Below are 13,726 nucleotides of genomic sequence, written 5' to 3' on the forward strand. Positions count from 1 at the left end.
TTATTTAATCAAGATAGACTTAAATATACATATCTTCAGATGTGTTTTAAGTATGCTGGTACCAACATAATAAGAGATTTTACTATCTAATTGTTATAGAAAAACATGTCTATATACATATCTATAATTAAGGAACAGCCCTCCCACATCTGAGATGATGACTCAGTGGGAAGCAGTAATACAAATGAAAAAGTCTTTCCTCCTGTATTAAGGAAAGAAGATAAAATAAGTCATTTTTAGCAATGGGTATTTAAAAAAATATTTTTTTTAAAAATACCACAGTTCAGACTATGATAGTCCAAGTTTAAAGGTCTTAAAGTCAATAATAGTATTTCAGTGTCCATTTTCTGTTTGTTCCAGGGTTGTCTCCTTTTGCTTCTGGGTCACACGTAGTCTTTCCCACTGGAAGGTGCAGGTTTTGGATAGGGCCGCGGTGTTGGGTAAGAGGTTGTTTTTCGGGGACAGGAGCAACAAAGTAGGGCACCTCCCAGAAGGCAGAAGCAAGCCGCAGCCCAGCCAGTGAAGAGAGCAGGACCAAATTCATACCTAAGAGGAAATGCATTTGCTTAATTAATGAAACACTGGAAACTTGTCTACTATAATTAGAAATCTCATTATATCTTTTCCCTGAAAATAATCCCCCATGATCTCTGAGGGAAGTATTTTCAGTTTGTGATCACATACCCAAGAATGTCTACATTGTAGTTGTTGACAATTTGCAATAGGAGATCAGGCAATACAACATGCAACATCAGCTTAATTACGCAAATATTTCCAAAGACTTTTCCCTGTGTAGGAGACTTGTAAAGCATGTTTATGTACTTTAGAAGTCAGGTTTAAACCCTGATTCCTAAGCCAAACTTAACAAGTCATGCTATCACCAAGTAGCAACCATAGTCTATGAAGAAACTGCTAGATTGCTAGACCATTAGAATTTTTAGTTGATTCCAGGTATCTGTATACACTGAAATGTGAAATTGATGGTTTTGTAAAACAGACTTCTAAGCAGCCCATAGAGCATTCTAGATTAAGCTGATCTAAGTGGATGTATTAAGCCACACTCAGGGTGAGGACCTGTGACTGCGGACAGTAAGAGTAGAGACAACTAGACCTAGAGTTGTAAGGCCTGGGTTTAGATCCAGGTGCAAACTCTCAGCTGCTGCAATTGTGTGCTACAACCTTCACTTCTGCACCTTGGTTTCTCCTTGTCTTAAAGCAGGATGATCCCATCTGCCTTGCTGGACTATTTCCGGGATCACCTTAGACAATGTAAATAACGTGTATGGTGCCAAGCAATTTATAAAGTGCTCTCACATCTATTACTGGTAAAATTTTAGCTGATTCACTTCCAGCAGTTTCTGCCCCTACATTGTAAATCTTATGGGAAGGGCTCCAACACAATCATTGCAGTATCTGTTCTCCTGTATGTGGGTGATTGTATAAAAAGAATCACGCCTTATCTATCTAACCACTGGGGTTTCTCATCTATTCATCCTAGCACTCAACAAACAATAATTACATCTTAACATCCTGACTCCGAATGTAGTTATTAGACTTTAAAGAAATGAATACAGTGAGACAAAGAGCCATGTCCCTGATCAAAGTATTGACCTGAGAGCCAACAGTCAGCCTTTGAACTTCCATAACTTGCAATATTAGGAAAGTTGACCTTCGAAAAGTCAATTTTATAGTTGTGATGGAACAAAAAATTCCAAAGTAGTATCACAACTTACTTTTTCATAACTAAAACTTATTTTCATAAAGTAAAACTACTTAGAATAAAGTATTATTCATTAAGCCATAGAGTGGTACCATTTTTAATCATAAACTATGTTTTAGTTATAAATAATCACAATTAAGTGTTGTATCAGAATATACTTCCAAAAGTACATTTCAAATGTATTAACATCTTTATTAATATTTAAAAAACAAGAGAAAATTTCCAGCACACAGTTGCAAAGTATAAAACTTGGAACTTTTCTATTTTAAATACATTCTGTTATCAATAAAGGGCATTAAAACAAGTATCAAATTCATCTTAATATGAGTCCCAGGCTATTCAAATTATTTGTAAGTTTGACATAAAATTCTGGAAGGCAATTCTGGGAAGCTGCGGCACTAGCTAGCCTTTGCAGAGAATATGAAAAGGGTATTTTCTCAGAAAACAAGCTATTTTACACATGAATAGAATTACCTGGCATTGACTGGGGTCATAGGGTCATAGAATTCTTGAACAATTCTATGGCCATACCATGCTGTGGCAACTAAAATAGCCAGACCTAGAGAAATTCAAAACAAAAGACTGTTAATCACTATGGAACACTGAGCGTGAATATACAGACCATTATATTTATAAGAATTTTACAAGAATTAAATCTCATCAATAGTTCTGACAGTTTTAATTTAGCCCATTTTAATTTAGGGAGATTAGAAGTTTGGACATGATTTATTCCAAGTATTCTGTTAAGACTCACAAAAATATTAGGTTAGAGTTAGGCATAGTTTATACTATGTCATCTTATTCATTTATTGTTCAAGGTCACTGGCACAAATAATGCTTTTTTGGAAGCAATGCAGCAGGTCCCTGTCATTTAAGATCATCAAAGATATTGTTATACATTAGTGTACTAAACTACTTTTGGTGAACCTGATATCCTTATAGATTGGTTATTTAAAAAGGGAAGACAAAAGTCCTTCTGTGCTCTTCTTGACCAAAACTCAAAATTTACATTTCTGTAGGATCAAAAGGAAAGTAAACAACTAAATAGCAGACACCTGGTCTCAGAATGTCCCAGACCACCCAAATCCCTACTGCTGCACTGGCCAGACCTGCCAAGCATTGCCTTGCGATTCACTGAGGTGCCACATCAGATATATTTATTTATGCAGCATATTCTCAATTTTCCATGCATTTCATAATTTAGTAATGCCAAAGAAATGGCTTAGTCAAAACGACTCATGCCATTATTTGACAGAAGTCAAATAATGTATAAAATACCTTTTTTTAATCCAAAGAAATTAAATAACTTCCTTCTATAGTATTTCTAAGAAACCAGCAATATAGGCAGATCAAACTTTTCCATGTTCCAACCTCCTTTCCCTTGGAAAAAAGTGGTCCCAGCTAATTGCTTCCAATACTTGCCAGAAAATACCAGTGCTCTTGGCTGCTCAGGTGCACCATGGGATGCTCTGGAACTTTCGACCTTCACTCTCTAGGAAACCCCTTAAACTGAACCGGGAGTGAGGTAGACACTTAGAGGAGTTATAAAAAGGTGAGCAAAAGAAGTGTGCTATGCAGTAAATTTCTTCATGGCCTTTGAAGAATTTTGGGAACAAAGCACCATCCACATTTTTGTGGGGGGAGGGGTGGGAGCAGTGGCTAACTGGATAAACTGAAAGACTGATGACTTTAACTAAATCTTTAGCAAAGCCACACGCACTCTTCATTGTTGGTTAAATCCACATATGTTGGGCCAAACGCCCCTGCCAGGGATTTTGTCAAAGAGAAAATGAGAAAGTCTAATTCTAACACTGGTATCACATTCAAACACAATGAACAGCTATATATAATGTATTATTTTAAAAATAGACTATATATTTAAAATATTATTTGATACACACACGTGCAATCCTATTTCAAATAAGCATCATTATACCAGTAAAATGGAGCTGCCATATCTTTCTCGGCTTTCATTTTCTCAAAGGTCACACACATATCTAATTCACCAATCGACACTTCACTAAGGTGACAGATACATATTGGTGTTTTTAAGGCCTTTCTGTATTGCTTTGGTATTAATTTATTTAACCTAATTTCCTACCATTCCTCTACTCCTTTTGGCCTTTCTCTTCACTAATCTATGGGTACATTCTGTTTATTTTGGAATCAGATGTGACCACCTGAAATCATCTTCTCATTTTTCTCTAATAATCCTAATCCCATCCATCCCTCACACATCTGTGTGACTCACACATTCTTTACGTTCTCTATCACTAGTCCCCTTCTTTGCCACATATTATCTGTGGGGACGCCACAGACATTTCCTGTGCAATTAGAATTGTTCCTTAGTGTTTGCTAGATAGGAGATATTTTTCTTCACCTGGCGAAACTGGTACTAATAAACGAGTTGGCACCTGAAACCTTAAAGAATAGACCTGTCTGCTGTGAGCACAGATCTTAAATTTTCATGTAGTTCCCCTTTGAGAGTATGAAAGTAAGCTGGACTTTAGGTTTCCATGTCTTCAGATTTTAAAAGAACTGAAATAAGTCAATTCAAGTGCAAGAAATCCAACATCATTGAAGGAAATGTAAAGCTAGATCTCATACCACACCTGAGATGGTTTAGAAAGCAGGGGGCCAGGGCCTCTCTTACCGGAAATAAGAAATATCACGCCCCCAATGACAGCCATCCGCATCTTCTGGACCTCATCGTCTTCTAGGCACTTCATACACTTCATGCCAATGGTGGCCACGAAGATGGCTATTAGTCCCAGCAGGATGCCAATCACCATCAAGGCTCGGGTTGCTTGCAGAGTGCCTGGCAGGAAATATTTTAGAGCAAGTAAGAATAATCACATCTAGCCCAAGAAGAAAAGAGTGGTAGGAGACCAAGTCTATTTATATGTTGTGCGAAAGAAAGAAAATCAAACTAGGAGTCAAGAGACCCTAGTTCGCATGATGCTTCCGTAGGTAACCAACATAGTTTCTTCTCCAGAACAACAAACAACTGGCTGGATAACGAATAAGAAGCCCTTTGGCCCTAACATTTTATGTGCTCAACGTCAAATTCAAATTCCTCTGGAAAGAATAATTAATGCTCTGGTTGAATAGGTTTAACTGACCTAATACATCTTTAATCCTTACTAATAGAGAATTTTGATTCTGAAATACAATCACATGTATTATCCTTAATGTTAAACCATTTATAATTAAAATGGTCTGTAATATATCTTGGTAACAGTTAACAGCCTTATACCCCAGTCATCAAGCTTCAGAAAAAAAAAGGTGAATCTGGAAGGTAAGAATCTATGAGTCTCTCATAGATTTTCATGGCGGAATAACCGGCATTTGTATCTCCAGTGACTGGGGTGAGGATGGGGGATATGAATGCCACCTTGTTAGAACAAGACTAAACCTTTGCAATGATTCTCTAGAACATAGTAGATTAACAGTCATAGATATTAGCAGTTTTATTTTAAGATTATTTCAACTGTCATGTTGTCAAAAAGCAGATAATAATTCAATGTAATATTTCTAAGGATTTCACCAATTTTCTAATTTCCCGTTATTGTCGTTGCATACTATAACCAATGGCTAGGGCCAGTCCCAGAGATGATGCCAGCATGTTTCTTGAAGACTAAGAACACGGGGTGGGGGCAAATGGTGGGGGAAAATGGAGACAACTGTCCTTGAACAATAATAAAAAAAGAAAAAATACAAATGCAAATAAAAAAGCATGTACTATAAAAAAAAGAACATGATGCCATCATTGTGGTGTCAAAGGGCAGACTTAAAGCAAATGGGCTGAAACTGTGCTGCTGAGCTGAGTGTGATTAATTCTAGGCTCATTTCCTCCTTCCCATGAAGATCATTATCTCATGGACGGTGCTAACATGTGACAAGTATTTCTGCATATATAAATACTATTTACATTGTAGCAAACCGTGCTAACTTCAGTAAGCTGCTTATTATTCTTTGGGACCATGTTTCTATTATGTGAAGTGTGAGTGATGGTATCTCTAACCAGAGGGTTGGAACGACTGACTTCCTGATGCTCTTCAAAAGTGTGACATGATAAAAAAGGTTTTATATCACACTGTATAATTTAGACCTAGGTTCAATCTTAATATATTCAGGGATTGAGAACTTAAGTTACCAATCCTAATTAACACTAGGACATCTAAAACATCAAAATTTAATTTTTTAATATTTCCATCCCTGTCATAACCAATCCATGATAAAATCATAGGAACCTCTATCTGCAAAGTAGCAACGGTTCTTTCCATTTTTTCTTTTTTTTCCTTTTTTTTCTTCTTTTTCCCCTCTATTTGAGAGATATTTTGGAAGCCAAGATACATTTTTATTTGATTTAATTAAAAAGCAAAGTAGAGGTACTCCCCACCTCCGCTCATATATCCACCTCCTTATAAGTACCTACCTACACACTTATCTCAATATTCCAGGGTGGTGTAAGAGCTACTAAATCAAAACACATGTTCCATGGAGCACGGGTTTACCAGGAACTGAAGATGCTCACAGGGTGGTATGAGGAGGAAAGTACCAAGGACTTTCTGTTAGGGTGTGTCCTTCTGACTTACCAACAGTTTTTGCACACAATCATTACTAAGAAGGAGAAGGATAATAGAATAACTAAGCTCCTATCCACAGCACAGATTTCAAATTCCACTCGGAAGGAAATCATTTCAAGCAAAGGAATAGTGGAAGAAGAAATGCTGAAAGTTATAAAGATGATTCATGTGCCTGGAGGACAAGGTGACCTCTGGTCTATTTTCCTTGGACTGTCTTGGTTTTAAAACTACCTGTCCGGCATCCAGAGAAGACCCTCAATCCCCAGCCAACCAGGACAGCTGGTCACTCAACTGGGGGACTATAGGATGTGGAAAGTAAAATGAGGTGGGTTTAGCAAGGTGGACAGAAGGTATAAATCAGAGAGGGCTTTGCAAGCTAGAGTAAAGGGTTTGGAGTTTTGCCTAAGTGTAATCATAAGTCATTGGAGGGTGTTAAAGAGTGGGTGATGGGATTTTTATCCTCAGTATAGAGAGCACAATCAGTCAACATTCTTCCTGTGCTGGAAATACACATAGCCTCCTGCATCTCTCAGCCACCTCCACTTTGTGTTCTCATAAATACTTACTTCCTGACTCTTTATTCATCACTCCTGTTTCTTTCTCTGATCTCTCTCCAAGTTTTCCACTTTGCTGGAGTTGCAGGGCCTCACACCAAGCCTGACTTCCATAATAATCATTCTGGTGTGCACTGCATGGAACACAGCGGGCCACCAGCCCAGCAGGTCCGAGCACCTTGGTCACAAGGTGTCCTTCCCGAGGAGGCTGCCGCCGGGGCTCAGTCTGGTGAGTCAGGTTTGCATGAAACCATCGGGCAGGGAGCACACATGGGTGAACTACTTCAAAGCTCCCTTTGCACTCACCTGGAATTACCTGAGATTCATGATTTTCATTGCTAAATTTTGTCTCCTGTAAGTTCTCAAAGAAAAGACATTTGATTCATGCCGTACCCGTTTTACTCTTCCACTTCTTTTACACAGTTTCTGTGAGGGAAGAGCCAAAGCTTAGTATGTTTTTTTTAGAAATAATTTTCATAATAATTTATGAAATAAATTTTTTTATGAAATAATTTCTTGCTTAAATTTAAACAAAACTATAGTTAGGAGTCATATAAACCCTATAAGGCAAAGAAATAATGTTTTGTTTTTAAAAATCTGATAAAGTAATAGTTTTACTTTGCAGAGCAGTATCTTTTCTTTTATATCTTCAGCACCCACTGACTTAGGACATTTCTTTGTACTTTACAAAACTAGGTGGGCATTGAACACAAACATCTTGTTTTGTCTCATTGGAGACATCTGCATTAATTCTTAACTATCATGATGTGTACGGGAAAATGTACAAAGGAAAAAAGGCTGAGTGAGAATCACAACAGCATAAAAACTCACTAGCTGGCCATATGTAATAGTGGGTTAAAAATCAAAGTAAGCAGGTGTGTTAGGAGTTATGAGGGTTTTATGTGCAGATAGAATCTCAGCTGTGCAGTTTGAAGCTGGAGAAGGATGAATCCTTCAAATTAAGGTCCATACAAGTCTGTAAAGTCAGAGATCTAAAATACATAATCGTGAGCTCCTTGATGACTTGGGTAAGATATTTGTTCATATTTCCATCCAAAGCACTAAAAGTGGCACCTGACAAGCTACATAGATTATATAATCTTTGCTTAATAAATTTAAATTACAATGTGTCTTTATCCCTTACAAATTCAAAATATTCTCTTGTGTTAAGCTTAACCTTTGAAAAAAATGCTGAGAAAGGCCTCCGTAGAGAGCCTGAGGAGGCTGAAATCTTACTACATAAGGACAAACTTAGTTTAGAACTTTAAAAGCTAGTAATTCTAGGGTTAGGGTTCAGGTTAGGTTTAGGGAGAAAAATTCATACTTTTTGCTTAATGTGACCTATTTTTTAAATTTTCTAGATTTTTAAATTACACAATTAGTGGGCTTCCAAGAAAGTTTCTTTCCCTAGTGGAATGATGATCAGCAGGGCACAGAAGTTGAAAAATGTTTAAAAGTTACAAAATATTACTTTGGACTAAAAAGGTATAGTATAGCCTTGGACTACAAATTCTGGGCTGGTCTGATTACATCAAATCTCAAAGCAATTATGTTTCTTTCCTAGCCCTTTAAATTCACAGATACCTATTTAATACTGTTATCACTGACTAAAGTTGTCTGCAGAGAAAATGGTTAGTAAACATTTGCGAAGCTACATTATTGTTTCTCATCATTATTCAGCAATACATAGAGAAGGCAGTCTTTTAATTATACTTAGCCAGACTGATCATCTTGAGATTAAAGACTCCCTAAGAAGTTCTTACTACTTGCAACCTGAAAGTATAATTTGAAAAAAAATACTTACAAAGATCTCTCCTTACAAGACAAGAAATGAGTTAGAAGTTACCGATCTACTACAGTTAGGTTAATCAACATAAGCACTGGGAGACAAGCACAGACAAGTAAGTGGGATTTTTTTCTAAAGCTTTGCTAAAGTGTTACTATATAAGTGGCAGATTTTTTAAAAATACCTGACATTTTCATGCCCTTTATAGCTATATTATTACATTATTACCCTGTGTACTATATATCATAAACAAAAAATGAAATACATCTGCATCGTCACATTGTCCCTTTTTGTATCAGAAGTTGCTTAATAAGTAATAGACAGATCAATGAATTGAACATTAGGGCACTAGAACAAAAATGCTCTCTTCTCCTCTGCAATTAAATGAGCTCATCACAGAACTATACTCCCATGGCCTTTTCACTGGTTTAAATCTTGCTTTTACTCAAGTTCAAAGTTTCTCAAGAGTCCTCATTGTTAGCATCTCCATTTTATTGATGCATGAGCTGGTGGCCACTGGGTGTGACCTCAGGACTCCAGCACAGTCAGAAACTGAAGTGATCTGGGATGAGGCAAGACTTAGAGCTTTTTGGAATGTCCTTAGCGGTCATTTTTTTCCTTCCTTCCTTCCTCTTTCCTTCCTTCCTTCCTTCCTTCCTTCCTTCCTTCCTTCCTTCCTTCCTTCCTTCCTTCCTTCCTTCCTTCCTCCCTTTGCCTCATGATTTAATTTATGTTTCTATATTCCCTCTATGCCACATACTCAACACTCCAAACAAGGAAACCTAAACTATGCCACTTGACTTTTTCCCTTCAATCACTGTAGTTAGTGACAAAGAATGTTGGTACTGTAAGAAATCAGCTTTAGCAGCTTATATATCATCTTAGCTGCATCCCTAGGAGCAACACAGTTTACGTTTATGGAAGGGATTAATGAATCATAGATTCACCTCTCCATTCCCCCCACACAAACTCTGCCCTATTTTATAAGTGGGGAGACTATAGCCCAGAGAGACCAAGGGGCTCACTGTTGCACACATGACTCGTTAGTGCAACACCAGGGTCAGGATTAAGAACTTCTGATCTCAAGCCTGGATTTTTGTTTTGACATCTGTCCTTCCAGGGGTCAGAAGTAATTCCTGAAACAGATCTGAACTCCAATGGTTCTGTGAATACCCTTGGTTCAGTAGGCATAATGCAGACTGGGGAAGTGTAAATGGTGCCCTCCTCACTGCCTATGCTTTAAAAGTCTGTCCAAGTTAGTGATTTTGCTCTTTGATTGAGCCTGACATCATGGTGAGAGCGCTGGGAAACCTCACTGAGAACCAATACTCATTAAGCACTCCTACACACATGTGGATTCATGAAAAGCAAGTTGAACAGGCTGGAGGAGCTTATAAACAAATTACAGAATCCCAAGGTTGGATGTGACTTACAGAGTCTAGTCGAACCTCCCATTTGTCTGGTGCTTGGATTTTCTCTAGAACATTCCTATGAAATGCTTACTTATTTTTCTGCTTATACACCTCCTACCGTGTGGCCTCCTGGGGAAGTCCAGTCTTTGGACAGCCCTAGCTATTCAAGTCAAGCAAGAAGGAGCAATTAACTAAGCACATAAAACAGACACTAGCTTGCCGAAAGTTTGAAAATGGGATCACAGCCAGGCAAGATGTACAAAGCTTAATCCAGAAAAGTCTACTTTAATTGTACCTGCCACTCTCCTCTGTACATTCTAACTTTCAGCTGCAAGAGTCATCGGTGTAAATAAACATCACACACTTGGGATGGAACTGAAATGGTCTCAGCCAGTATAAACCCCAAAGCAAGTGCAACACTTGCTTCCCCAGGAAGTGTCTCAGACTACATTTTCATAAACTTCTTTGCAAGAACTACCAAAATAAAATAAAACCAAACCCTGCTGTGTCTCATGTCCTATATTTCCTATATTGGTTTAAACACACAGTATCTCTTTCGACACTTATGGAATGATTCTAGTTATAGCTGACACTGTTTAGAGGAGGGGAACAAGGGATCCTAACACATCTAGAGCTACAACCTTGATGAATCCCTGTATTTCAACCCTGAGATGCCAAGTGGGCTCCATTGCCAAAGAGAACAAGGTTCAATTTTAGCAGACTTCTAAGCAAGCTTTTCAACTAAGGAATACAATCTCTTACAAGGAAAATTACTTATATATACAGATAACCCTGTTAAAATCTAGAGGTGATGCAGAACTATACCAAAACCAGCCAATGAATCACCACCGTAGGTCTCTGCATCAGGTGGGTGTGAGCACCACTGCTGAGGTAGAGAAATGGACACAGGTTCTCTGGGCTCGATCCAAAGGCATCCTGTGAGTCATTGGCAGGTTAGAGAGAATGCCTGTGAGTCAAAACTTCCTCTTCTGGGAACTGGATTTGAGAGAAAGGCCTCAGCCCCACCTTGGATCATCTCTGGCTTTAACCAAAATGAAAAGAAAAATCTGACATGGAAGATTTTGGAGATTTCATCAGGTAGAAATCCCCAAAATGTGTACTGGGGAGAGGAGGGAGACATTGTTTAATTCTTCCACCACAACTTCAAAAACTGTAACAGCTATGGTAACTAAGAGCACATGAAATAAAGCAATTTAACCTTATCATAGGTAGGAATGGCCTGTTTGAGTATTTATAACATGAATCAATCTGAATCCATTGGTCATTTAAGGAAGTTAAAGGAACACCTATTTAAACATGTTGACAATAAACTATTTTGACCAGAAAAATCAGAGACCTTTCTAGAATTGTCTTTAGAACCTTCTCCATCTACCAATATCTCAACATGACACCCCAAATTTCTGACACCATTTCCTTACATGTATTTATCTTTCCATGCGGAGATTCAATGCTTATACAAAACAGCATACCTAATATAGATCACAACACTGCTCACCCTCAGCCCCTAAAGGGGCTGGTGGGCAAGCTTGTTTATCCAGCCAAAGACTAAGGGAGCTTTTCTTCAGGTTTGTTCAAAGAAATAACAGGCGCATGTTACATGGCAACTAATGTAATATGTCAAAGAAAATACCCCAGCCATAAATTGTTATTACCTAGGTAAGTGGGAATTAAATGCGTTTCAGACAAGCCACTCAAAAGCTTTTATTTAAAAAAATAAGAAAGGGGAAAAAGCCATCCTGTCATCCTTCCCCCCACTATTCTTAGGAATATTTCTCTCTACATAATCCTTCCAACTTGACAGAAATAAGAAGCAAATCTCCATTACGCAGAAAATCAAGATGGAAACTTGGAGAGAAGATGCACCCCCTCTCCCTGGCTTCCTCCCCAAGCTGACCTCTGCCGTCATCAGCTCGGTCTGCTTTCTGGCATTTTGCTTCAGTATCTTCACTCTTCCCTCCATATTACAATTGGAGGTTATTAAAAACTTTCCTTTCTTATTGTTGTTTTCCCACCAGCCACCATCCTTCACTTTCCAAACTAACATGACAAAATCTCACTCCTCTGAAGACTCCTGACTTGAAAACTTTCAGGGGAGTCTCCAGAGGTTTCTTCAGAAAGTCATGAAAAGGGGTGCAAGGGGCTCCTCCCCACTTACTGAATCTTAAATAGCAAAATATTCAAACTCCAATGTGAGCAGAAGCATTAAGCTGGGGCATTCCTTGTAAGAATGACTTTTGAAAAGTCATAGTAAAGATAGATTAGAATGAAAAATTATCAAAGATTTTGAGATTACCTATTTAACTTCATGAACTTGAGAAGCTACCAGGCTACAAAGTTTCCGAGGCACACCATTTTCTTGTCCAAACCCTACCATTCTTCAATACACACAGAATCTTAGAACACACAGGAGAGGCCTAACAACTCAAGTTCGACTTTGGCCTTCGCTCTCAATCTCCAAACCGCTCTCACTTGAATTTAAGATGCAAGCACACCCAGAGGAGCAGGAAAAAAGTGTTACCCAGGGAACTAGAGGCAAAACTAGAGCTTAGTCCTGGATCCCCCTTTCCCCAAACCACAGTTCTCTCTACTTCTCGACAGCGCACAGGATCAGAAGACTTGTTCAACTGAGGACTGATAACCATGTAATCACATAACAGAATCAGCTCATAGCCACTACCCCTAAACGGAGCCCCTGGGGTGGCAGGGGTTAGAGACTTGGGTCACAGCTGTTGGGGAAGGGAATACACTCACTGTGCAGATTCAGCAAGGAGTCGAAGACTTTGCACTGGATCTGCCCGGTACTCTGTGACACACAGGACATCCACAGCCCCTCATAGATGGACTGGGCCGTCACGATGTTGTCACCCGCATGGGAGTGAGTCTTCCACTGGGGCATCGCTGTGCTGGCAATAGCTCCCATCCAGCCCAGGAAGGCCAGGATGAAGCCCAGGAGTTGCAGTCCCGCGTTGGCCATGGTTCACTCAGGCAACCCAGCTGGCTCAGGGGTGGCAGGTGCAGCAGGCGGAGTTTGCAGAGGCTCACTCGGAGCTCCCAAGGGTAGCAGAGCCACGCCGAGTAAGTTATTATGGGAAGCCCGGATCCCTGCACTGCCGCTGGAGAGGCTCTAGGTCTGGGACCGGTTCCGAGTCCTGGTCCGGGCTGACGCTGGAGTCCGGGTGCAAGAAGCCGCCGCTGAGCTTAGGCTCTGGGACTGAGACGCCAAGCTGCTGGGCGCCGCAATTTAAAGCAGCTCCGCCCTGCGCCCAGGCCTGGCCGCTGCGCAGCGCCCCCTGGCGGTTTCAGTGAGGCTCTCTGGGGAAGCGGGAGGCAGAGCGCGGCCAGCGAAAGTCACCTGGCGGTGGGGCCACAACGTGGGAATAACTTGGGTGGGATTAAATATGCAGACTGATCCCGTGCTCGCTCCCTCGCATTTCTCCCCTCGCACATTTTTCTCTAGTTAGCCAGACGTTTGAGGCTCTCCATTCATGCAATCTTTATTTACCCCCAAATTACTATGAATGAGTAAACACTAAAAATCCAAAAGATGAGAATATAGAGCCCTCATGAGACCCACAGATTTGATGTTATTTCCACATAACATCAAATTAGTAGCACATGCAGTGCTTGGTTGCCAGCCCACCCTG

The 13,726-nt window shown here is 39.6% G+C and overlaps 1 protein-coding gene across 1 annotated transcript; it reads right to left on the reverse strand.

The window, feature by feature from the left end:
• Positions 1 to 249: 249 nt before the first annotated feature.
• Positions 250 to 13,308, reverse strand: CLDN1 (claudin 1). Its single transcript, XM_028504559.2, has 4 exons — positions 12,834 to 13,308; positions 4,374 to 4,538; positions 2,195 to 2,279; positions 250 to 546 (listed from the first exon to the last, which is right to left on the reverse strand). Exons 1-4 carry the CDS (start codon positions 13,054 to 13,056, stop codon positions 384 to 386), a joined length of 636 nt encoding a protein of 211 aa, XP_028360360.1. The 5' UTR covers positions 13,057 to 13,308; the 3' UTR covers positions 250 to 383.
• Between the last annotated feature and the right edge of the window lie 418 nt (positions 13,309 to 13,726).

The sequence above is a fragment of the Phyllostomus discolor genome, chromosome 2, assembly GCF_004126475.2.
Source record: "Phyllostomus discolor isolate MPI-MPIP mPhyDis1 chromosome 2, mPhyDis1.pri.v3, whole genome shotgun sequence".
NCBI lineage: Eukaryota > Metazoa > Chordata > Mammalia > Chiroptera > Phyllostomidae > Phyllostomus > Phyllostomus discolor.

Excerpts from the sequence above, each read along its gene's own strand:
- CLDN1 (XM_028504559.2), bottom strand. The coding sequence starts at position 13,056 with ATGGCCAACGCGGGACTGCAACTCCTGGGCTTCATCCTGGCCTTCCTG. Across the intron at positions 4,539-12,833 it reads CTCCTTGCTGAATCTGCACA|GCACTCTGCAAGCAACCCGA; the intron begins GTGAGTGTATTC and ends ATTTCCTGCCAG. Across the intron at positions 547-2,194 it reads ATGACCCCAGTCAATGCCAG|GTATGAATTTGGTCCTGCTC; the intron begins GTAATTCTATTC and ends ATTTCCTCTTAG.